This window comes from Coturnix japonica, chromosome 29 (assembly GCF_054131305.1).
Source record: "Coturnix japonica strain WE chromosome 29, WE-NBRP24, whole genome shotgun sequence".
NCBI lineage: Eukaryota > Metazoa > Chordata > Aves > Galliformes > Phasianidae > Coturnix > Coturnix japonica.
Window position 1 is genome coordinate 4,849,550 of NC_140691.1, and position 26,156 is coordinate 4,875,705.

General features: G+C 52.3%; 1 protein-coding gene across 1 annotated transcript in view; it reads right to left on the reverse strand.

Annotated features, from left to right (window-relative positions):
- LOC146755869 (rho GTPase-activating protein 32-like) overlaps positions 1 to 25,829 on the reverse strand; it is a 444,455-nt gene extending 418,626 nt beyond the window's left edge. The window contains exons 1-2 of the mRNA XM_085525085.1: positions 25,825 to 25,829; positions 25,502 to 25,545 (exon numbers count right to left, since the gene is read on the reverse strand). Coding sequence (XP_085381211.1) covers positions 25,502 to 25,545; positions 25,825 to 25,829 — 49 coding nt within the window. The remainder of the gene's footprint in view (positions 1 to 25,501; positions 25,546 to 25,824) is intronic.
- Between the last annotated feature and the right edge of the window lie 327 nt (positions 25,830 to 26,156).

Here is a 26,156-nt window from a genome sequence, read left to right on the forward strand (position 1 = left end):
CTTTCCTGCAAGGCGGTCCCTGCACGCGCGGGAGGACCCTGTGCCTGGCAGCTCATAGGGAGCAGCAGTAGCCACAGGATAAGACTGAGCTGGCACCTCCAGGCTGCTGGCAACAGTTACAGATGGTTCCCTCCCACCCAGTTGCCCGTGCCTTTCTCCTATCCCATGAGAGCACCACTTACTGCCTTTGGGAACTTGGAAACTGGCAGCATGATGGCCAGCACAGAGAAGCTGCAAAACGGCTCCGTAGAAGAGTCTGTGGCGCAGCATGTTCTTCATTAGCATGGGCTCAGGGATCTCAGGTGGCCAGAAATGCAGTTCAGCAGCCATAGCACAGACAGCCTGCTGCTCTACTGCTCTCTTATGGAGGCTGCCTGCTGTGAGGGGGGAAAAAGAGGCATCATTACTCTCAGGCACTGTGATGGAGTTACTTCCTGCTAGAAACATTTCCAGGCTGACTTAGAGAAGTGCTCTGAAGCTTGGTCACCTTGGGCTACCGACCCAAGAACAAAGAGGGACAACAAACTTGCATTTCAATTGCCCTTTAGCGCCTGCCTCAGAGAAGAGCCCTCAGCCTTCAGTATTGCTGCACTTACAGGTGAGGGGAAGAGAAGCAAGAGGACGGGTGGGTGTCAAAGAAGGGAAAATTTACCAGGCAAGAATAAACTTATCCCTGAGCTCCATCACACACATGTGAATACTGCCTTACTAATATGAACAATAACATCATTCACACAGCTAAATTTACTCACATTCACGTACCTGGTTGTGGACATGTTCGAGGCCTCGCTGCTGCTGTGCTGCTCAACGCCGGCCACAGCAATAAAGCGCGCAGAAAGACCATCTGTTGCAGACAGAGGAGTGAGCCGTGCTTAACCAACACTGCTTCAGTGCATGCTTAAAGTAAGGCACACCTACCTTGCGCTGGCCATGCAGGAAGCTCGTGACGCAGCTCCAGACGGCTCTCCTGAGGCCCAGCTTCATTTCACGGCCACTCACGCTCTGCTGCTGGACATTCTGCAACGGAAAAGCCACCGGATGCAAATCCCATCCCTCGCAGATGGCATCAGACCTCCGCTCTCATGGCAGTCGCACTCACGGCTCCGGGGGAGAAAGCAGACGTGTGCTTACCGAGCGAGCGCTGTTTGCTGCCAGCTGCTGGTAGGAACCCACGCCTAACCCTACAGTACCAACAGTAATCTATGCCTAACTCTACTATGGGAACAACAATCTACTCCTAACACTAAAGAATGAAGAGGAACAAACTCCTAACAGGAAAACACCAACTACTAACACTAAACCTACTCCTAACCTACTCCTAACACTAAAAAATGAACAAAAAGCAATGCCTAACTCAAAAACACAAACAATAACCTATGCCTAACTCAAAAACACTAACAACAACCTACACCTAACTCTAAAACTAAACTAAACCCAAAAACCAACTATAGAAACAGGGACTGGAACAAACAGGGTAAAGATGGGACTGGGGGCCCACAGAATGTGGCTGCAGAATAGGCCCAAAGGAGGAACAGATGTTACAAAAATGCCACCCAGCTAATGCAGGGGGCGGGGGCCGTGCAGCGGGTAAGGAGCTCAGCGCCTGGACCAGCCACGGTAGAGCTGTGACCATGCCAGCGCGGGGCCAGGCACGGTGGTGTGGTGCCAGGCCAGCTATGCCGCGGGCGGATCCACCTCCATGGGCTCCTCTGCAGGTGGATCCACCTCCATGGGCTCCTCTGCAGGTGGATCCACCTCCATTCGCTCATCTGGAGGTGGATCCACCTCCATAGGCTCCACATGGGTGGTGGTCAAGGGGCTGGTCCAGGCATGATGGAATATGGCTCTCTTACCCATCCTCTGCCTGGTGGTCATGGCGGGCCCCCTCCTCCTTCTCACTCCTAGGGCCCCCAGCTCCATCCTCCCGCCTGAAACAGGGAAAACTTCTACCCTAGCCCTCTTAGCTGCCGACATGGCTGCTAACTGCCACAGCTGTCAGAGGCGAGTGCGTTGCGCGCGGCAGCGGTGACCAAGGTGACGTGGAGAGGGTTCTAAAATGGCGGCCGCACTGCTGGCACTGGTGTTCCACATAGGATGAGGAGGGGGCTGGTAATAGCAGGACAAGGGGAAACTGATTGAAGTTGAAAGAGGGAAGATTTAGGTTGGATGTTAGGGGGAAAGTTGTTTACTAGCAGAGTGGTTAGGCCCTGGAACGGGCTGCCCAGGGAGGTTGTGGATGCCCCGTCCTTGGGGGTGTTCAGGGCCAGGTTGGACAGGGCCCTGGGCAACCTGATCTAGTAAAGGTGTATGTTTGGTGGCCCTGCCAGGCAGGGGGGTTTGTTCTTCATGATCCATGAGGTCCCTTCCAACCTGGGTCATTCTGTGACTCTGTGATACTGGTGTGTGGCTGCTTGTCCCAGTGCGCTGACCTTTTGTCTTCAGGTTCACCAACAAGACTGTAACTGATTTATGGAGGAGGCAAGTGATGGGTGCTACTGTGTGACAATCAACATCACTTTGTGGACATTTGAAAGCACCTTCCTCCAGAGCTGTTCACCTCCAGAAGAGGGTGCACAGAAGTGTTTACTGGCAGAAGATCTGGCAGCTGCCCCCCCCCCCAACAGGCCCCAGCCCGGCATGAGCCACGTGACAGTGACAGGAAGTGCTTCCTGCAGGCGGCGGAGAGCACTTCCGGGCCATGGCGGCCATGAGCGGGGCCGGGAGGAGCGGGCTCTGTGCTGCGAACGGGGTCGGGCCTCGGTGCGGGGGCACGGAGGGGCTGTCGGGGGAGGAGCTCGCGGCGCTGCCGGCACCCAGAGGCGGCTCCCGGGCGGCTCCACGGTCTCGCTGTGCTGCGGAGTCACCCGGCCGGCCCCAAAAGCCTGGAGGCAAAGCCTGAGCCGGCCCCGGCCCGGATCGTGTGGTGCGGCTCTGGCCGTGCTGGGCTGTGCGGCACCAAGAGGAAGACGTCCGTTCGTTTGCCGGCCGCTCGCTGGCTGTAAGATCCGGGTGGCGCCAAGGCCCGGTTAAGAAACGGCGTGGATGAAGGTTTGTACGGATGGAGTGGGTCTGGATTGCAGTGAGCGGGACGAGTCCGGGCTGCGGTTTGGCGTGGTTTTGTTGGTTGCTTTGAAGGGCTGCCGTCATAGGGCGGAGGGAGGGAGAGGGAGAGGGAGGGATGAACAGGGAAGCAGAAAACAGATGCTCTGCTGGAATTCAGAATAAAGGGGGGCTAAAAGGGGGATAGTTAAAGGTAGTTTACAGAAAATGATTTAGTTAGAATAACAAGGAATGGAGACAGTGGGTCTGGAAGAGCAGGAAGGATGAAGATTAAGGAGTGAGAACTCCCTGAGACACCTGGTGAGAAGGGGATTAGGTGTTGCAACTCCTCTTTTGATATTTGCATCTCCCTGACAAGATGGGCGATAACAACAGGGGGTCTGCATGATAAAGAATGTGTATTAGAATTAAGGGATGCATGTTAGAATTACAGGAAATCATTGACTATGCATGAGGTGTACCTATATCTGTATCACGGTTTTACAAGTTGGTGTGCAAGTTTGGAGGAGCTATCCCCCTTGCACCCAGCGCTGGAATAAAACATACCTGCTTTATAACCCATCTCTGGATTATAGAGTTTGATTCCACAAGTCAGGGAGCTTTGAACAGTGCGGGCAGTCAGGAGCACGTCGCGTTTCTGCCTGCTGTGTTGGCGCTGCCGTAAGTCTTTGGGTCCCCAGGGAGGCTCTACCTGGGGTTGTCCCGATTGGAAGGCAGGATTCAATCCCGCCGCAGCCCGTCCATGGCAGGCAGACGCTTCTCTCCTCTGCTCATGGGACTCAGCAGTGCCAGGGGTTTCACAGCGCGTGTTGCAGTGGCTGGCAGCCTCCGTGTGTTTTTCTGTTGCAAACAGGATCCCATGGTGGAGCCGAACTAGAAGCAGACGTTGGTGTCTTGTGGCAGGAGCAAGGGCAGTGGAAGCGCTGTCCAATGCCGGGCGGTGGTGACTGCCATGAGAGCAGGGGTCTGATACCATCTGTGAGGGATGGGATTTGCATCCGGTGGCTTTTCCGTTGCAGAATGTCCAGCAGCAGAGCGTGAGTGGCCGTGAAATGAAGCTGGGCCTCAGGAGAGCCGCCTGGAGCTGCGTCACGAGCACCTTGTGTGTGTGCTGGCCATCATGCTGCCAGTTTCCAAGTTCCCAGAGGCAGTAAGTGGTGCTCTCATGGGCTGAGAGAAAGGCACGGGCAACTGGCTGGGAGGGAACTGTCAAATACAAGATACGAAATACTAAAGTATTGATGCTACAGATAAAGCTCAGTTTGCATTTTTGTTAGAGTCTGTGACAACAAATACAGTGTCCCTGAAGAAATGGCTTTTTTGGCCATTAAAAGACAAAATGCAATCTTTTGATTTGCACAAAGCAGTAAAAACAACACTGGAGCGATTTTCTTTATCCTTTGACAGAGTCTCTGGGTCTTTAATGTCCCTTCCCACCCAAACCATTCCACAATAATATATTTCCACAATGTAAATGTGAAAATATCTGCCATGGTCTCCTGCTGCTCTAGATGACTGGGAATCCTCAGCGTCCATAACAAGCCCAGGGGGAGCCTGGTCCTTGCGGTGGAACAGATCTACCCAGTGGGACACGCTCCCAGTAATTCTTCCCCAGCAGCCTGGCACTCACCCACTAAGGGGTGCCACAAGCACCCACTCTATGCAGCCCTGCTGCACAGGAGGAGCAGCCCGTGGGGAGGCCCAGCCAGCAGCCTGGGGATGTGAGGTCACTATGCCCTGCCACATTGCTGCCTTGTGCCACAAGATCACAATGCCCAGCTGCGTGCTCTAGGTGTTCTGTGCCCCAATAGCAGCACTCGTTGTGGCTGTAGCAGTGGTGGTAGCAGCATGGCACGAGTACTGGGGGCCACGGCCCCCACCTGCCTTGCCGTCCTCCTACTGATAGCCATGTGTTGTCAGGAGACTTGTGCTGCTCCAGGGCGAGCAGCAGGAGCAGGTGGGTGGGCAGAGATGGGGTAAAAAATAAGCGGAAATGAGAGTGAGAAGCCCAGGTTCTGGTTCCAGTGGCTCTGTGCCTTATAGCCCTAAGGCTGCCTTCGATGGGGGCGGGGGGGTATTGGAAAAGGGGGACAGGCAGCACCACAGGAGCTGGGCAAGGGCATGAGGAAGCCCTGTGCTCCCACGGCTCTGCCGCTGGATGGCTGGAGCATGCTCTTCATCCTGGGGGTGTCCCAGGGGAGAACGTGGAAGGTGTGTGCTGGGAAAAGCATGAGCATTTCTGCTCCAGCTGCCTGATGCTCCCCATAGAAAAGTCCTGGTTCCCAACAGAGACCCCCAGCTGTAGCCCAGTGTGTTTCAGGCACCTTTTCTTTGTATGCTCTTCCACGCGGTCCCGGAGGGGTGCTGCATGTGGCCAGGAGGGAGCATTTGTAAAGCTGCCGAGTGCTAGGCTCCAGGTCACCCTGGCCCCTCTATAGCTTTGGCGATCAAGGCCTGAGTCTCCCATCCTGTTACCTGTCCCCTTCCCTGGCCCCTTCCCTGTCACTAAGGGAGAGGAAGATCACAGCATGCAATGGGAACATCCCTCTTCTGTTCTTTCTTCTAGATGATGACATTGGTACTCCTTCCTCAGATGACTGGAAGGAGACTGCTTTTGTGCCTCAGGGGAAACTCCGAGGTAAGTTGTGAGTGTCTGTTTCCTTGGAAGTCGAAAAATTAGTGCTATAATAGCTTATTTGGGTACGTAAGGCTCTCCAAAGGTCTTTCAAGTCTCTTTGTGCTTTGAAGGTCGTACACAGATCAGTCATTAGTATTTCTTTACTTGGAGAATTGTCACATTTCAGTGGGAAGGCGGCCCTTGCCAGTCTTTGCTCCTATTCCTTTGCTGTTTGGGCCATGTCATTCCCTGACCTGCAGCCAGTCCTCACAGGTCACTGCAGGAAAAAAAACAAGGCAGACCCCAGTGCACAGCGGAAGCTCTCCTCACCTGTGTCTGATCACTCTTGTGCCTGCAGGCCCCTTTGGTGCATTTCGAAAGCAAAGTCGCGTCCCTGAGCCTGGGGTGGATGCCAGACGTAAGTCACCAGTCTTCATCTCATGATCTTTGCTCATATTTGGTTGTGGAAGTTCAGGAGGGGTTCATCTTTTCACTGCCTGGTGATTTCTTCTCCATGAGAAGCTTGGGTAGTCACTGTTTCTTGGGTGCTGCATGCTCCCAGCATCCCGTTGACTTTGTCTCCATACATCAGAGATCTCCCCACTAAAAAAACCTTGAGGGGCCAAATGTTCTTCTATGCCTTCTCTGAAGATTGTTTTACATGGCCTGGAGAGAGTATCTGGAAAGCTGCTGAGTGCCAGCCAACTGCCCACCTGGCTTCTCTGCAGCTTTGCAACTTTTGACCCAGGTCTGAGTGCCATGTCATCACCTGAGCCCCTTCCAGTCACTGCAGGTCCCTAAGGAAGAGAGAAATTACAGCATACCATGTCATGAGATTTTACTTCCTTTGAGAGATGCCAGCTCACAGTCCTAATGTCAGCCAGGCGCGTCTGCAGGTGTGAGTGAGAATGCACACCTGTGTGTGTGTGCCCTGCCCTCGCACAATGCCCTGGTCCCATTCAGTGATGCCGTTATGCGTTTAGGTAAGCTGCAGTGTGTGGTGAAAAGTTCTCATTCTTTGGTTGCAGAAGTGCCTCCAGGGAAGGCCGTGCTAAATCCTTAGTTGTGCTGGAACCCCACAGGCATCCCAGGGGTGGCTGTTGTCGTTACTGACTTCACTGAAAAGACTGTTCAGTTTAATACCTTGTTTGTCTGAAAGTTATCTTAATGCTTTCTGTTTAGGTCCTGAGAAACAGAAAGAGGCCCTGGAAACAGGAAAATATCTGCAGACACTGCCCCCTCTGCTAATGAAAATCATGAAGGACAAAGCACGTGGTAGGTGTATTTCCGTCTGTTCCCTGAAAGGCTTGTGAAACTGAATTTCTAGAAATACATGTGGAGAAACTGCACCATCTTCCTGATGAGAAGCAGTTACTTACAGTCCCACTCCCTTACCTCCTTTCTAAAGAGACAGGTGGAGCACCTATGCACTGGCTTGCATTTTGGAACGGCAGAGTTCGCACACTGACTGTCCCCCTGAGAGTAATAGAGGCCATGCACACAACAACTGTCACTCCAGGTAAGGGCCGCTCATAGAGCTCCGTGGCCGTGGTTAGAGGTTGCTCCCCTCCCACTGCAGCCAGTTCCCAGGGACTTAGGAACTTTGTCCTTTTGGGAACTAGGCCACCAGAACCACATTCAGCAGATAAGGAGAGGAAACAGGACCCTCCATAGTACCTCCTGTGCACAGACCCTGCATTCCAGAGCTTGCTGTGCTTCCCCTGAGCCACCAGGCACAACAGCAGCCCGGAGCGGGATCCTTCCTGTGATTGTTCTTGTCCACGTCACTCAAAGCAGCAGCTGGTGAAACAGATCCACATTGTTTTTCCAGGTGCGGATGGTGAGGAACACGCAAATGCCGCAGACAATAATTTTATCAAGAAGTACTGCCTGGGATTTGGTGTGGCTATCTTCGTTACCATGCTGATGGCAATGTTTTCGTGCTATCGTCTTGTCCGACAACGGAGGCAGATAAACGAGTGAGTTCTTGTTCACCCCCAACCCCATCCTGCCCCCTCTCTTTACTATAGGGATCCTGTGAGCAAGGAGGCATTTCTAGTTAAAGCAGCATAGAGAAGCCAGTTAGTTGTTGCCTAACACTGTCTGAGATTGACACTGTCAGACATTTAACTGGCCTCGCCATTCCTGCTGCATGTTCTTACTGCTGGGCCTGAGACAGGCCCGGAGCTGAGAGTGACTCTATCATGCACTGTGAGGAAGGAGAGCAGGGGGTTCTCCTGTGCCCTCAGCACGTTTCTCTCCCTGCAGGCGCCTTGCTGAAGATGCTGCAGTCCAGCATATTGCCCGCAGCAACACCTCACGCTTGGACAAACAGCTTGCTCGCCTCAGTGCGCCGCACAGAAAAGACGTGGCACAAACAACCGGTGCCTGCGCAGTGACAATCTGCCCACCAGCCGCAGAGCACCACCAGAGCGGCCCCTGCCAGGCCTGACGGCTGTCGGGCTCAGCTGCCCCCAGTGCAGCCCCCGTAGCCCAACAGCCCAGGCTCCGTGGCCCCTGGGAAGTACATCATGCCCAGTGGCCCCTATCCACCTTTGGCATCAACACCTCTTTCAGGGGACAGGAGGGACCCACCTGGTTTGGAAGCTTGCAGTCATCGGCTAGCACCCAAACAGCAGCACCCTGGCATCAACACCACCCTCCCGTCCCCCACCACCATCCTTCAGGGGTTGGCAGTGGCTCCCTCAAAGTGTCACCCGCAGGCAGCCACTGCCTCAGGGAAGCCTGAGAGGCCTGTCAGCCTCCAGCACCATCTCTGCCCTCACCCTCTCCTCCACCATCCATCAGGGGATGGAAGCGACCCCAGCAGAGTATAGACCTGGGGACATCATCCAACAGACGGACGACCATTGCCTGGGGGAAGCCAACTGGCCCAGCAGCCCCCTGTCCCCCCCAGGAACTGTCACCAACTTTCCTTCACCATCCTTCAGGAGGTTGGAGCAGCCCCCACAGGGTGGCAGTTTGAGGGCATCATCCGACACCCAGAAAACTACAGCCAGGGGAATGCATACCAGGCCCCACAGCTCCCAGCCCCCCACAGCACCAACTCTGCCCTCCCGCTCCTCTCCTCCATCCTTCAGGATGTGGGAGTGGCCCCCCCCCACAGGGTCGGCATGGGGGCAACACCTGTAAAACCTCTGCCTGGAAAAAGTATGACAGGCCCAGCAGCCCCAAGATCCCCCCAGCACCACCTCTCTCTTCATGCTCCTCTCCACCATTGGTCAGGTGGTGGGAGCATCATCACTGGTCAACACAACAGGGGGTTCTTTCTTTAACATCCTTATTACACCTTCCGAACTGAGTATACCTTTTCTACAAAAATTCTCAGCACCACAGATGATCATATTCAAAACATCTATAACTATATGGAATATAGATATTGTAAATTAATTCAATAAAATTCAACAACAAAACAAAATAACCAAGAAGCTGCTTCCTTCAAAAGGCAGAGTATTCTGACGAGGAGAAAACAGCAATACTAACATCACGTCACAGCGTTGCCATCAGGGCTCAAGCTAAGGCAGCCAGCTGACCAGGGCAGAACTTGTGTTAGATGCTGCTCAGTGACAACACCCAGAATGAAGTAGCAAGGATGTGAAGTGTAGGAGACTACTTGCGCTTATCACATTCTGTCTGCTGTAACAGCACTACTCAAAGATTTCTAATCGGGCCAAGATCTTTGTGAAGCAGCAGTTTGTTCATTACTGCCATCATGGCCGCACACCCCTACTGACTGTTGGGCAGGGCTGCAGTGGAGAACGCCCTCCACACGCAGTCCTGGGCAGGCAAGGGCTGTCGCTGCACAGTGCCACACGCTCCTTGCCATCTGCACACACGTGGGCTGGCTTTGCACTGCCAGGCACATCGTCTCGCCTGGGCACTGCAGGTCCTCGCTTGGTGGTATGCAGAGACAGCGGGGCCAGCAGATGAAGTTATCTGTGTTGTGTGCAATACTTGTATGACTTGGGAGCTGACAATCCTTTTGGTTCTCTGTCCTGCTCCAATTTATAGGAAGGAGAGGAGGTCCATACGTGTATGCCTGAGCATGGTTCAAATGTTGGAGGACGGACGCTATTATGATTTAGGGTGATTAGGAAGGGAAGGCAGGCAATAGAAAAGACAGGAAAAAGAATCAAGGAGTCTTTACAGGAAGCAAGAGGGAGAGAGAGTCACCACCATGGATCTGACATGTTTAGTAGTTCAGTCATTGATCTTCAGTAGTGGTGGGTCATCAGGAGTTGTTGTTCCGCTGACGATGACTGTGACCACGGCAACAGTTTCCAATGATAGTATAAACTTACAAATAAGTCCAACGTGGTTCAGTCAGCTCTCCTTGGTGTGACAGCTCAAATCCAAAATGGTTGAGTCAGCTCTCTTTGGAATGGCAGCTTCTGGCTCTGGGATCTCATCTGGACCTTTCCAGCAGACAAGAGGGAGCAGGGACGCCCACCTGCTTCTTGTTCTTCACAGGACACGATGGTATCATTCCCCAGTTTTTCCATACCAAGCTGGAGCCAGATCTTCTGCCAGTAAACACTTCTGAGCACCCTCTTCTGGAGGTGAACAGCTCTGGAGGAAGGTGCTTTCAAATGTCCACAAAGTGATGTTGATTGTCACACAGTAGCACTCATCACTTGCCTCCTCCATAAATCAGTTACAGTCTTGTTGGTGAACCTGAAGACAAAAGGTCAGCGCGCTGGGACAAACAGCCACACACCAGTATCACAGAATCACAGAATGACCCAGGTTGGAAGGGACCTCATGGATCATGAAGAACAAACCCCCCTGCCTGGCAGGGCCACCAAACATACACCTTTACTAGATCAGGTTGCCCAGGGCCCTGTCCAACCTGGCCCTGAACACCCCCAAGGACGGGGCATCCACAACCTCCCTGGGCAGCCTGTTCCAGGGCCTAACCACTCTCCTAGTAAACAACTTTCCCCCTAACATCCAACCTAAATCTTCTCTCTTTCAACTTAAATCAGTTTCCCCTTGTCCCTTAAATCAGTTTCCCTTGTCCTGCTATTACCAGCCCCCTCCTCATCCTATGTGGAACACCAGTGCCAGCAGTGCGGCCGCCATTTTAGAACCCTCTCCACGTCACCTTGGTCACCGCTGCCGCGTGCAACGCACTCGCCTCTGACAGCTGTGGCAGTTAGCAGCCATGTCGGCAGCTAAGAGGGCTAGGGTAGAAGTTTTCCCTGTTTCAGGCGGGAGGATGGAGCTGGGGGCCCTAGGAGTGAGAAGGAGGAGGGGGCCCGCCATGACCACCAGGCAGAGGAGCCCCTTTGCAAAGGGGCACATGTGGGTCAGATCTATGTGGCAGGGGCTGAGGTGGGTCATATCTATGGGGCAGGAGCTGCTGTGGGGCTGATGTGTGTCACATCTACGGAACAGGTGCTGCTGTGGGGCTTATGTGGGTCAGATCTATAGGGAAGGCGCTGCTGTGGGGCAGGTGTGTGTCATATCTATGGGGCAGGAGCTGCTGTGGGGCTGGTGTGGGTCAGATCAATGGGGCAGGAGCTGCTGTGGGGTAGTTGTGGGTCAGATCTATGGGGCAGGATCTGCTCTGGGGCACATGTGAGTGAGATCTATGGGGCAGGAGCTGCTGTAGTGCAGATGTGGGTCAGATCTATGGGGCAGGAGCTGCTGTGGGGCAGATCTATGGGACAGGAGGTGCTGTGGTGCACATGTGGGTCAGATCTATAGACCAGGAGCTGCTGTGCGGCTGATGTGGGTCAGATCTATGGGGCAGGAGCTCCTGTGGGGCACATGTATATCAGATCGTTGGGGCAGGAGCAGTTGTGGGGATGATGTGTGTCAGATCTACGGAACAGGTGCTGCTGTGGTCTTATGTGGGTCAGATCTATAGGGAAGGAGCTGCTGTGGAGCTGATGTTGGTTAGATCTATGGGGCAGGAGCTGCTGTGGGGCCTATGTGGGTCAGATCTGTGGGACAGGAGCTGTTGTGTGGCTCATGTGGTTGAGATCTATGGGGCAGGAGCTTCTGTGGGGAAGACGTGGGTCAGATCTATGGAGCAGGAGCTGCTGTGGGGGTGCTGTGTGTCAGATCTATGGGGCAGGAGCTTCTGTGGGGTAGATGTGGGTCAGATCTATGGGACTGGAGCTGCTGTGGGTCTGATGGGGGCTAGATCTATGGGGTAGGAGCTGCTGTGGGGGTGATGTGTGTCAGATCTATGGGGCAGGAGCTGGTGTGGGGCTGATTTGGGTCACATCTATGGGGCAGGAGCTGCTGTGGGGTAGTCGTGGGTCAGATCTATGGGGCAGGATCTCCTCTGGGGCACATGTGAGTGAGATCTATGGGGCAGGAGCTGCTGTGGGGTAGATGTGAGTCAGATGTATGCGGCAGGAGCTGCTGTGGGGCACATGTAAGTAAGATGTATGGGGCAGGAGCTGCTGTGTGGCTGATGTGGGTCAGATCTATGGGGCAGGAGCTGCTTTGGGGCAGATTTGGGTCAGATCTATTGGGCAGGAGCTGTTGTGGGGCACATGGGTATCAGATCGTTGGGGCAGGAGCTGCTGTGGGGCTGATGTGGGTCAGATCTATGGGGTAGCTGCTGCTGTGGAGCTGATGTTGGTCAGATCTATGGGGCAGGAGCTGCTGTGGGGCTGGTGTTGGTCAGATCTACGGGGCAGGAGCTGCTGTGGGGGCTATGTGGGTCAGATCTGTGGGACAGGAGCTGCTGTGGGGCTCATGTGGTTGAGATCTATGGGGCAGGCGTTGCTGTGGTGCTGATGTGGGTCAGATATATGGGGCAGGAACTGCTGTGGGGCTGTCTGGGGTCAGATCTATGGGGCAGAAGCTGCTATGGGGCAGATGTGGGTCAGATCTATGGGGCAGGAGCTGCTGTGGGGCAGATGTGGGTCTGATCTATGGGGCAGGAGCTGCAGTGGGGCAGATGTGAGTCAGATCAATGGGGCAGGAGCTGCTGTGGGGATGATGAGGGTCAGATCTATGGGGCAGGAGCTGCTGTGGGGTAGATCTATGGGGCAGGAGCTGTTGTGAGGCTGATGATGGTCTGATCTATAAGGCAGGAGCTGCTGTGGGGCGCATGTGGGTCAGATGTATGGGGCAGGAGCTGCTGTGGGGCTGATGCGGGTCAGATCTATGGGGCAGGAGCTGCTGTAAGGCTGGTGTGGGTCAGATCAATGGGGCAGGAGCTGCTCTGGGGCACATGTTGGTCAGATCTATGGGGCAGGAGCTGCTGTGGGCCAAATCTATGGGGCAGGAGCTGCTGTGGGGCAGATGTGGGTCAGATCTATGGGGCAGGAGCTCCTGTGGGGCACATGTATATCAAATCATTGGGGCAGGAGCAGTTCTGGGGATGATGTGTGTCAGATCTACGGAACAGTTGCTGCTGTGGGTTTATGTGGGTCAGATCTATGGGGCAGGAGCTGCTGTGGGTCATATGAGGGTCAGATCTATGGGGCAGGAGCTGCTGTGGGGTCAGATCTATGGGGCAGGAGCTGCTAAGGGGCACATGTGGGTCAGATCTATGAGTTAGGAGCTGCTGTGGGTCAGATCTATGGGGCAGGAGCTGCTAAGGGGCACATGTGGGTCAGATCTATGAGGCAGGGGCTGAGGTGGGTTATATCGATGGGGCAGGAGCTGCTGTGGGGCTGATGTGTGTCAGATCTACGGAACAGGTGCTGCTGTGGGGCTTATGTGGGTCAGATCGATAGGGAAGGAGCTGCTGTGGGGCAGGTGTGTGTCATATCTATGGGGCAGGAGCTGCTGTGGGGCAGGTGTGTGTCAGATCTATGGGGCAGGAGCTGCTGTGGGGCTGGTGTGGGTCAGATCAATGGGCCAGGAACTGGTGTGGGGCTGATGTGGGTCAGATCTATGGGGCAGGAGCTGCTGTGGGGCTCATTTGGATCAGATCTATGGGGCAGGAGCTGCTGTGGGGTAGTTGTGTGTCAGATCTATGGGGCAGGATCTGCTCTGGGGCACATGTGAGTGAGATCTATGGGGCAGGAGCTGCTGTGGGGTAGATGTGGGTCAGATCTATGGGGCAGGAGTAGCTGTGGGGCATATGTGAGTCAGATGTATGCGGCAGGAGCTACTGTAGTGCAGATGTGGGTCAGATCTATGGGGCAGGAGCTGCTGTGGGGTAGTTGTGGGTCAGATCTATCGGGCAGTATTTGCTCTGGGGCACATGTTGGTCAGATCTATGGGGCAGGAGCTGCTGTGGGTCAGATCTACTGCGCAGGAGCTGCTGTGGGGCAGATGTGGGTCAGATCTATGGGGCAGGAGCTCCTGTGAGGCACATGTATATCAGATCTTTGGGGCAGGAGCAGTTGTGGGGATGATGTGTTTCAGATCTACGGAACAGGTGCTGCTGTGGTTTTATGTGGGTCAGATCTATAGGGAATGAGCTGCTGTGGAGCTGATGTTGGTTAGATCTGTGGGGCAGGAGCTGCTGTGGAGGTACTGTGTGTAAGATCTATGGGGCAGGAGCTGCTTTGGGGTAGATGTGGGTCAGATCTATGGGACTGGAGCTGCTGTGGGTCTGATGGTGGCTAGATCTATGGGGCAGGAGCTGCTGTGGGGGTGATGTGTGTCAGATCTATGGGGCAGGAGATGCTATGGCGCTGATGTTGGTAAGATATATGGGGAAGGAGCTGCTGTGGGGTAGATGTGGGTAAGATCTATGGGGCAGGAGCTGCTGTGGGGCTGAAGTGGGTCAGATCTATTGGGGCACGAGCTGCTGTGGGGCAGATGTGGGTCTGATCTGTGGGGCAGGAGCTGCTGTGAGGCTGATGAGGGTCAGATCTATGGGGCAGGAGCTGCTGTGGTGCTGATTGGGATCAGATCTATGGGGCAGGAGCTGTTCTGTGGCTGATGTTGGTCAGATTTTTAGGGCAGAAGGCTCTGTGGGGCAGATGTGGGTCAGATCGATCGGGCAGAAGATGCTGTGGGGCTAATGGGCGTCAGATCTATGGGGCAGAAGATGCTGTGGGGCTAATGTGGGTCAGATCAATGGTGTAGTAGCTGCTGTGGGGCACATATTGGTCAGATCTATGGGGCAGGAGCTGCTGTGGGGCAGATGTGGGTCAGATCTATGTGGCAGGAGCTGCTGTGGGGCAGATCCCTTGGACAGGAGCTGCTCTGGGGCACATTTTGGTCAGATCTATGGGGCAGGAGCTGCTGTGGTGTAGATGTGGGTCAGATCTATGGGACTGGAGCTGCTGTGGGTCTGATGGGGCTAGATCTATGGGGCTGGAGCTGCTGTGGGGGTGATGTGGGTCCGATCTATGGGACAGGAGCTGCTGTTTGGCTGATGTGGGTCTGATCTATGGGGCAGGAGCTTCTTTGGGGCTGATGTGGGTCAGATCTATGGGGCGGGAGCTGCTGTGCGTCTGATGTGGGTCAGATCTATGTGGAGAATATTTATGCAGAATGGCTTCATGAGAAAGGACATGAAGAGATTCCACTAGTTAAATTGTAAAAGAATGAACGTGATTAAAGACAAAGACGGTCTATCCTAGGGCCGATCACGCGCTAAGCAGCTATGGAGAAATCAGGATGTGAAAATACAGGGTATGTAGCTAAAGACGAAATATGTATCTAGAGGCAAGGACGGCCTGAGGGAAAAGCAAGATGTGTAGCAAGGTGTAGACAGAGCTGCAAAGAAAAAGTATCCATAAGACTAACCACAAAGGTCAGATGAAGTAATGTGTAACCCACCAATCCTGAGCTTAACTTTTGCAATATGCATGAACTTATTACTGATTGTATAAATGAGATGCTGTAACACCTAATAAACGAGACTTGTTGACCATGATAGCATGAGACTTGTCTCCCGCGGTTACTTCCAACAAAGCTGTGTTACAGAAAGGCAGAATTTCTATACGTCCTTATCAAACTAGTTTTTTCTTCTTTTAGTTTGACTCCTGACTTTAACTTTGAAATCAGACAAAGACCTTACAGTAGCAGACGTATCTGATGAAGAATTCACCATTTGTTTACTGTTACAGCATGAAATGATTTGTAAAATGAGTACAGAGCAGGTAAAGAACATCTACCATGTGAAATCAAGGATCATCCATTCCTGCCCTAAACACACACTTATTCACCGAAAAAATTCTCCCTCTACATATCCAAAAGCTGATTTTAACAGAAATCAGAGCATAGACAGAAACACACAATCAAAATTAAAATGTTTCTTTGTGAGTCATTATGAAGTTAATAAAACATTTAATAAACACAGTGAGTCCGAGCTTCAGAGATGCTTTGTGTTTTTATTTATTTATCTAGCCGGAAGAATGTACACACACATTTCCTTGGACTGTGGTATTGAGAGATACACTTAAAGCAATCAAGCTGAAGTATAACAGAAGTATATCTAAAGCACCTTTCTTGAAGGACGGCAGGATCACTGAGGATAAGATAATACAGAGCCATAAATGAGAAGGATCAGAAGGACCAACCAACCTGTATAGCATTTCAGAGTGTAGCTGGTTCTTAGAAGAACGAATGACTCTATGGTTCTATGATTCTGTGACTTAAGGTTGGAAAAGACCACTGAAGGTCATCTAGTTCAACCATCAACCCACTCCCAGCATGCCCACTATGTCCCTCAGAGCCACATCTACACGTTTCTTGGACGTCTGCAGGGATGGTGATTCCACCATCACCCTGGGCAAACCTTTCCAATACCTAATGACTATTTTTGAGAAGTTGTTTCTCCGAACATCCAGTAGAACCTCTCCTGGCACAACTCTAAGCCACTCCCTCTTGTCCTGTCACTAGTTACACACAAAAAGAGGTTGAACCTCACCTCACCACAACCCCCCTTCAGGAAGTTGTAGAGAGCAATGAGGTCTCCCCCCAAGCCTCCTCTTCGCCGGACTAAATACCCCCAGCTTCCTCAGCTGCTCCTCACAAGACTTATGCTCCAGACCCCACACCAGCCTCATTACCATTCTATGAACATGTGCCAGGGTCTTTCTTGTAGTGAGGGGGCCCAAAAATGAACACAGTACTCAAGTCACAGCTTCACCAGTGCCAAGTACTGAGAGATTATCACCTCCCTGGTCCTGCTGGCAACACTATTTCTGATACAAGCCAGGCCTTCTAGGCTACCAGGCACACTGCTGGCTCACATTCATCTGGCTGTCAACGAACACCACCGGAATCTAGATTCTAGCCACAAGCCTGCAAAATGGAGTGGCATGATATTGTGATCAAAGTGCAGTAGCTGGCACTTGACTTTGTTGAAGCTTATACAATTGCCTTCAGCCCATTGATCCAGCCAATTCAGATCCCTCTGTAAGGCCTTCCTACTTTCAGGCAAATCAACACTTCCTTCCAGCGAGAAGTCCTCTGCAAACTCACTGAGGATACACTCAATCCCCCCATCCAGATCATCAATAAAGATATTAAACAGGACCTACCCCTATACTGACGCCTGGGGAAAAAAAAAAAAAAAAAAAAAAAAGTCAATTAATGAAGCTGGGAAACAGCACAACATTAGGCACCTCTTTGTATTCTAAGTGAGACAAGAAAGAATATTTTCCACTTTAAATTCACAGTATGTAATTAGCAACAGGATAATAGTTATCTATAAATACCTACACAATCCTTTTACTGAAGGCTTGTTTTGTTCTGGAGACAAACCATCTGTGCATTCCACTCAGAATCTGTATTTACAAATGCTCTGACTTATGTCATTGATATCAGATCAAAAGAACCACAAGCTAAAAACTGCTAACAAAGATAACAACCACCTTAAGTCGATCTGCATATACTAAAAGTTTAACTCTCACTGGGTTAGTAGAAAAAAACTACAGTACTGGAATGTAGAGGATTTTACAGACACTTTACACCTGTGTTTTTAACTGTGTATCTGAAGCCCAGGCTGCCCAGCAAAGCCACCAGGTGGCACGAACACATAGTACCAGAGGTGCTTTCTCTCACCATCCATCAGCAAAGGCACTGCCCCAAAACAAACTGTGCGATCAACCCACCAAATGACAGAAGCACAAAATCATTTATCTGAAATGAATCTGAAAATATCTGGCAAACCAATACCCTTCATAAAAAGAGGAAGAGATGATTAACAAAAAAAATACATTCTATTTCCTCACAATTATTGGGTTCAACTTCAGGCATCTTTTTATTCACTCAACATATCCTTTAAATATCAGGTCACAGTAGCAGCCCCTGTTTTGTTACACAAGATGAAGAGCAGTCATGCCCTGCCCGGCATTAGAGTTCTCATCACCTGTTAACTCATCGGCGAGCTCATATGCAGCAATAATGTATAGATCAATCAGGAAATTAAAAAACAAATAAAAAACCAGCGGGATGCCATAAATGTTGCACTGATTCAGCAACAGGAGATAGTATTTACCTGTTTGTGGCATTCGACTCTCTAAGACAAGATCAAACCATTTCAGAAACAATAAATGTCAAAAACCCTCTCAAATCTGTATCAAAGAGCATCAAGACCTCCAAAACATTGTATCCTAGAGCTTAAACTCTCAGGAAAGAAGATGACACATACATACAAGAAAATACTTTAAGGCTGTCAGAGAGAAGGCACCTACTACATTAAAGCATTGCAACTCGATCCTTGCAACACTGCAGTACTTGCAGTCTTTACAGTTAGCTGAATTCCATTTCTAGACCATCAGAAGAGCAGTAGAACAGGTGCCATTTGTAAACAGTGAGCTCTTCAGGAGTACAAGATGGATATTAACACTACCCAGCAAATGCATGCCTTGGGCAACAAATACATGAGCTCTACTTCACAGTGTCAATTGATGTGATATCTAAAGTATTCATAAATAATATCCACATATATTATTGGTTCCATTTAAATCTAATCAGAACTTGGTACAGTGTATATTAACAGTAATTGCAAAAACGGATTTCAAGTTAAATTTTTCAATACATGGTCCTTCTACAAGGAATATAATGATTACACCCTAAAACTTCAAATAGCATATCCATGCATCATTTAGATTGCTCAGAGGAATTAATAATTCTTTTGACAAATGAAATGGATGCGACAAAAGACAGAAAGTACTGATCACACAAGAACATTACGTGCGTGAAAACAGAGGACACTCAAAGTCCATGACGTGTTAAATCGCCACTAAGATCATCACGTCCATCTATCAGAGACAAACATGAACTTTTATTGAATACTACACGCCATACGTGTTTTGCATGTGTGTAATGGCCAGGGAGACCTGAGGGGGATCATGGGATCACATGGCTGAGGCCTCGCTCTGGTAGGAAACACCCATGCCAAGCACATGAGATGTGGGGAAGGGAGAGGGCAGCGGCACTGGGAAAAGCCCAGAAACTTGAGCTGGGGCTGGAGCACGTGCTGCGGGTGAGGACGGCTCACTGTGATGAGCCAGCAGTGGACTGCGGCATCGCTGTGAGACGGGCAGTGATGTACCCAAGCGAAGGTCAAGCGAAGGTGACGCCCAGCAGCTTGGCCAAGCCATGGTTGGAGACATCACCAGGCAACGGACTGTGACCCCATAGGCCACGCCGGCTTTGACGCGGGCGCAGCAGCTCAGCCCAGCAGTTCGTGCCTGGCCTCCGACCGAGCGTGTGTGCGAGGACTGGAGTGTGGACAGGGCGAGCTTTGGTGCTGGAAAGTGCTCTGGGTGCTGTTAGCACAGCTCCCAGCGGCCTTCTCAGAGCCATTTGTTCTTTCCCCGAGCCTGCCGGGAGCAGGCAGACGGGACATCCTAGAGAAAAAAGCGTGTGCAGCAGCACAGGTAGGCGGCACAGAGACTGGCAGCGGGGGGGCACAACTTGAGGGACCCTTCCCAGGCCGGAGTCTGACTAATGTCTCTTGTCCTCTTCCAGCGTGTCACCTGCTGCTGCTGCTGCAGCGTTAGTGCTGGGGAGCACGTTACCATCTCCCGCTCCCACTGGCCCACCGCAACTGGTGGAAGGATGGAGGCAGAGTTTGAGACCCGCTGCCCCGTGTGCCTGGAGAACTGGGACAGCGCAGCATACGCCATGCCTTGCTGCCACCAGTTCTGCTTCCGCTGCATCCAGCGGTGGACAAGCACCAGGCCCCAGTGTCCGCTGTGCAAACGGGACGTGAAGACCATCATTCACTCCGTGCAAGCGGACGACAACTACAAGGAGGTGGAGGTCAGACCAGCTGCACAGGTGTCCGTTGCTACACGGAGACCCGCACTCCACCACGCAGCCCGGCCATGGCCTGCAGTGCCCACGCATCCTCTGGGCGGCCTCTCCCCTGCCACCTGGGCTTCCCTCTTCAGGGAGCAGCCGGCCCTGCTGCGGCCCCTGCGGTCCTGGCTGCGCCAGAACCTGCACCGCATCCTGGGCACCGAGGGGCCACAGGCAAATATCCTGGTTGACAGTGTCATCTGGGCCCTGCTCCTCATAGGCTTGGCAGAGGGGATCCTGATAGAGATGCTGGATCCTGATCTGCACGGCCACACGGTGACCTTTGTGAGGCACTTCATCGCCTTTGCGGTGCGGAGGTGCAGCCGGGTGGCAGGCCGCTTCCTGGGCCTCAACATCCCCCCTGCTCCTGGGGCACAGGAGGCCACAGCAGCAGAGCCCAGAGCTGCCACACCAGAGGAGCCACCTGTCCCTGGCTCAGCACCCTCCAGCAGCCCTGCCAGCTCCAACAGGGACGAAATGCTGGGCAGGGCAACACAAGAGGTTCGTGGGCATCCCAGCCGCCCACACGGCAACCCTGCAACTGTCACCACAGAGCAGGCAGCGCCTCAGGAGGAGCCAGGAGAGCCTGTGGCAGGGCCCTCCGGCACCAGCCCACCTGAGGGGACCCGGCGAGCCCCGAAGAGGAAGGCCGGCGACTCACAGGCCTCAGCACCATCAAAGAAGAGGCCACCCCGCCGGCAGCAATAGAAGAGCCCATGGGGCAGCTGAGGAGGCTGGGGCCAGGCAGCACCTGGGACACACACTGGCCCCAACGGACCATTGTCATCACCGTCCAATTCAACCTCAAATAGAAAACAGAAAGACTGCAAACAATAAATTAACATTGAAAACAATTGAAAAACAAAGTGTTGGTATTGAGTGTTGGTATTGATAACAGCACAGCTGTTGACGCTTCCCCATCCTTGACGCTCTCTCCCCTTTTTCCTACTGCCGTGCAACTGCTGCCACTGTTGCATTCCAGACACGAACCCCACGGGCTTCAGAGAGGGCAATGGCAAATCTCTGCTCCTGGGGACCAACATCCACAGGCCGTGCTACAGCTGGGGTCAGCCAGCTGGAGCAGAACCACCAGTCCTGCTGGACACCAGGCTGAACCTGCAAGGAACCCACCCGGGCTGCCTTGCCGAACGCTGTCCTGGGCTGCGTGAGGCCAGGTGCCACCCGTGGGTGAAGGGCGGTTATCCCGCCCTCTGCTCAGCCCTGAGGAGGTCACAGCTGGAGCGCTGGGACCGCAGCTGGGCTACCCAGCACAGGGGATAACAACACACTTCTTCCCATTACGAGTGGACCATTCGCTTCTACCACTCCAGATCCGCAGCCCATCCCTGTACAACCGCTCTTAAGTAGGGACCTACACACTTCCTTCTTTGCAGGCATTTGAAATCACAGAATCAAAGAATTACCCGGGTTGGAAGGGACCTCAAGGATCATGTAGTTCCAACCCCCCTGCCTAGCAGGGCCACCAAACATACGCCTTTACTAGATCAGGTTGCCCAGGGCCCCGTCCAACCTGGTCTTGAACGCCTCCAAGGACGGGGCTTCCACAACCTCCCTGGGCAGCCTATTCCAGGACCTAACCACTCTTCTAGTAAAGAACTTTCCCCTAACATCCAACCTAAATCTTCCCTCCTTCAACTTAAAACCATTTCCCCTAGTCCTGCTATTATCAGCCCTTTCGAAGAGTTTACTCTTCTACTGGGAGTAATTTCCCTTCAGGTACTTAAAGGCTGCAATGAGGTCACCCCGCAACCTTCTCTTCTCTAGGCTGAACAAACCCAACTCCCTCAGCCTGTCCTCATAGGGGAGGTGCTCCAGCCCCCTGATCATCTTCGTGGCCCTCCTCTGGACCCTTTCCAAAATCTCCATATCTTTTTTGTACTGAGGGCTCCACACCTGGACACGGTACAACAGATGGGGCCTCACAAGAGCAGAGTAGAGAGGGACAATCACCTCCCTATCCCTGCTGACCACCCCTCTCCTGATGGAGCCCAGGATCCCATTTGCTTTCCGGGCTGCCAGAGCGCACTGCTGGCTCATGTTAAGTTTCTCATCTATCAGGACCCCTAGGTCTTTTTTTGCCGAGCTGCTCTCAAGGACCACTCCTCCCAGCCTGTACAGGTGCCTGGGGTTCTTCCGGCCCAAGTGCAAAACCTTGCACTTTGCCGTGTTGAACCTCATTAGGTTCACCCGAGCCCTGCTTTCCAGCCTGTCAAGGTCCCTCTGAATGGCATCCGTTCCCTCCACCGTATCAACTGCACCACTCAGCTTGGTGTCATCAGCAAACTTGCTGAGGGTGCACTCCATTCCCTCATCGATGTCATTATAAAGATGTTAAAGAGCACCGGTCCCAAGACAGACCCTTGAGGGACACCGCTCGTTACCGGCCTCCACCTGGACATAGAGCCATTGACCACCACCCTCTGTCTGCGGCCTTTCAACCAATTGCTTATCCATCGAGTTGTCCACCCATCAAATCCACCTCCCTCCAATTTGGAGATGAGGATGTGATGGGGGACCATGTCAAAGGCCTTGCTCAGGTCCAGGTAAATGACATCGGTCGCCTTCCCTTCATCCACCAACGCCGTCACTCCATCATAGAAGGCCACAGGATTAGTTAAGCATGACCTTCCCCTGGTGAAGCCATGCTGGCTGTCTCGGATCACATGCTCGTTCTTTATGTGATCAAGCATGTTGTCCAGGAGGATCTGTTCCATAATCTTCCCAGGCACAGAGGTGAGACTCACCGGCCTGTAGTTCCCCGGGTCCTCCCTGCTCCCCTTCTTGTAAATGGGAGTGACGTGACCCTTCCTCCAATCATCCGGGACCTCACCTGACAGCCACGACTTCTCAAATATGATGGAGAGCGGCTCAGCAACCACCTCAGCCAGCTCCTTCAGGACCCTGGGATGCACGCCATCTGGCCCCATAGACTTATACTCATTCAGTCTAAGGAGGCACTCTCGGACTTGCTCTACCCTTACAGTGGGGAGGGATTTACCTCCTTGGTCCCCACATAGAAGTATGGGGGTGCAAGACTTAGGGACGTGAAAAAGACTAGAATCCTGGCCACCAGTGAAGACCGAGGTGAAGAACTCATTCAGCACCTCAGCTTTCTCTTCATCTGTTGAAGCCATTTCTCCTTTTAAATTTACCAGAGTAGGTACGCCCATTTTGGCCTGTCTCTTCTGGCCAATGTACCTGTAGAAGGTTTTCTTATTGTTTTTCACATCCCTCGCCAAGTTCAGTTCTGCCTGCGCCTTGGCTTCCCTGATCCCACATCTGCAAGTTCGGACGGCATCCCTGTATTCTTCCCGGGTGACACAGCCTTGTTTCCAGAGCTTGTACACCCCTTTCTTCACCCTCAGTTCTCTTAGCAGGTCCTTGGTGAGCCATGCCGGTTTTCTACCTCTCCTGCCCACTTTCTTAATTAGGGGAATGGAGACCTCTTGTGCTGCCAGGAGGGCATCCTTGAAGAGCAGCCAGCTCTCCTCAACGTCCTTATCTTTGAGGGCAGCGCGCCAGGGGATCTTGGCCAGCATTCCATTGAGAAGCTTGAAGTCAGCTCTTCTAAAGTTCAGCATCCTGGTCCTGCTCTTTGCCAGGCCCACATCGCTTGAGATCACAAACTCAACCAGGGCATGATCGCTGGAGCCCAGGCAGCCTCCAACCTTGACGCCTTTGATGATCTCCTCAGCGTTGGTGAGCAGCAGGTCCAGCAACGCTTGACCTCTGGTCGGTCTGTCCAATACCTGAACCAGAAAGCTATCATCAATGGATTCCAAGAGCCTTCTGGAGCTCTTGCAGCTCGCCGTGTGGTTTTCCCAACAGATGTCAGGATGGTTGAAGTCCCCCACCAGGACAAGAGTCTGTGAGCCAGACACCTCACGCATCTGGAGCAAGAAAGCCTCATCAGCAGCCTCCCCTTGATCAGGTGGCCTGTAGTATACCCCTAATACCAGCTGACCTTTATTAGTCCCATCTCTAATCCTAACCCACAGGCTCTCAACCTGTTCTTGACTGTTTCTCATGGGGAGCTCCTCACAGTTTATCCAATCTCTGACATAAAGGGCGACTCCCCCAACCTTCCTACCTCGCCTATCTCTCCTAAAGAGCCTATAGCCATCCCATGGTAGTATCCCAATTGTGGGAGTCATCCCACCATGTTTCTGTGATAGCAACAATGTCATAATTTTCAGAGTGCATCACAGTTTCCAGTTCCTCCTGCTTGTTACTCAGGCTCCGTGCATTAGTATAAAGGCACTTCAGCCGGGCTGTCCGGCTGAAGTGTCCTTGCACTTTGCTGTGTTGAACCTCATTAGATTCACCTAGGCCAACCTCTCGGTTGAGCTCCCTCTGAATGGCATCCCTTCCTTCCACTGCGTCAGCCGTAACACTCAGCAAACAGCAGAGGGTGCACGCGATTGCATCATTGGTGTCACTGATAACCATGTAAAAAAGCACTGGTCCCAAGACAGATTCTTGGATGACACCACTTGTTATCGGCCTCCACCTGGACATCGAACCATGAATCACCACCCTCTGTCTGTGGCCTTTCAACCAATCCCTTATCCACCAGGTGGTCCACCTGTCAAATCCACATCCCTCCAGTTTAGAGATAAGGATGTGGTGGAGGGCCATGTCAAAGATCTTGCTCAAGTCCAGGTCAATGACATCTGTTACCTTCCTTTTGTCCACAAATGCCATCACTCCATCATAGAAGGCCACCAGACTGGTTCGGCATGGCCTTCCCCTGCTAAAGCCACGCTGGCTGTCTTGGATCACATGCTCATTCCTTATGTGATCAAGCATGTCTTTGAGGCGGATCTGTTCTTCACCATCTTCATCACAGTTACACATTTGAATAAAATAATTGGTGTTCCTGTCACGAAGAAAACCTCTTTATCTTCTACTCCTGCTGCACTTCTGTGCTTTCACCAGAAGCAAAGGGAGAGGCCACCTCCTAGATCCAAATTTTAAGAAACCAACACCCAATAGGTGTCATCTGAAGTAAAATAGCAGAGAAATTAAGACGACTCTTCTGCATCCAGCTTGGATCACTCCCTCACTCAGGCACACCACCATCAGATCAAGGGGATGCTGCCTTCAGCTTTGAGACTGTATGGGAAATCACAGCTTGAACCTCTGATTAATCAGCTGAGGCAAGTGTTGGGTCAGCTGCGAGAGCACAGGTGAGAGTAATCTAGCTGTGCTCCCAGAAGGGGTGGACCTCGACTCAACCTCCTCTGAGACCTCTTTTAAAGGCTGACCACCACTGAGGCAGCATCTCTTGGAGATTGCTCCCCAGTTGAGACTGCCTCAGCTTTCTGGTCAAGGTATCGATATTGGTGAGTTTCCCTTTGCTAATAACCTTTGACTATTTACCACCATCTTGGTTAACATCTTTTTATTAGCCACCCTTACAGAGACAATAAGGGTTTGGGCTTCCAAACTCTCAGCAAGCATTTGGATCAGCCAGCTTCCTGCTGGGGAGCCCCCTGCATCACTGCTGCCTATTCTGGTACCAGACCCGCAGATGCTTCAGAGCTCATTAGCATGGACTTCCTTCCTCCCCTTAGCAGCTGCTCCTGCGCTCACCTTCATTCCTACTCAGATACCAGCCGCTTCCAGCATTAGCTGACCTGCAATTCACAGAAAGGAAAGGTGGGAGTCATGCAAACGCACAAGCCCAAGGCTGTGTCACCACCACGTATGGCAGCCTCGGGAAGTCAGCTGAAACTACAGCCTTTGTCAGAATGGAGACAGGCACTGTCAATTCAGTGTGACCTCTGAACTCACTGCCACCATCAGAAATGGGCACTGAAATCGCTCACTTCACTGCAGCTGGTTACCTCCAAATTCTTTTGCTTTTGGGAAAATGCGGACACGGAATTGAAGGACACTAGAAAAATGACATCAACTTCATAGTAGGTGGTTAAGCAGGACTTGAGCAAGAAAAGCTTCTCAGCTCCTTGTAAGGCACTAAGTGATGGGATATATCCCATACCTGCAGAAATCCTGACCTCTGCCACAGGTGCCTGAGTGACACAAAAGTTGAGCTGCCCATTCAGAAGCACGTGGGGCAGGCCATGGAGCGGTTGGTTACATACCAACACATGAACAGGCGCTTTCCCATTGGAAGGGAAATCCCTTCTCCCTGCCATGCCATGCCCACACCGCTCCTCAGGGCTGCACTGACAGCACAGACAGAATTGAAACATCTTTTGTCATCATTGTGGTTTTTCACAGACCC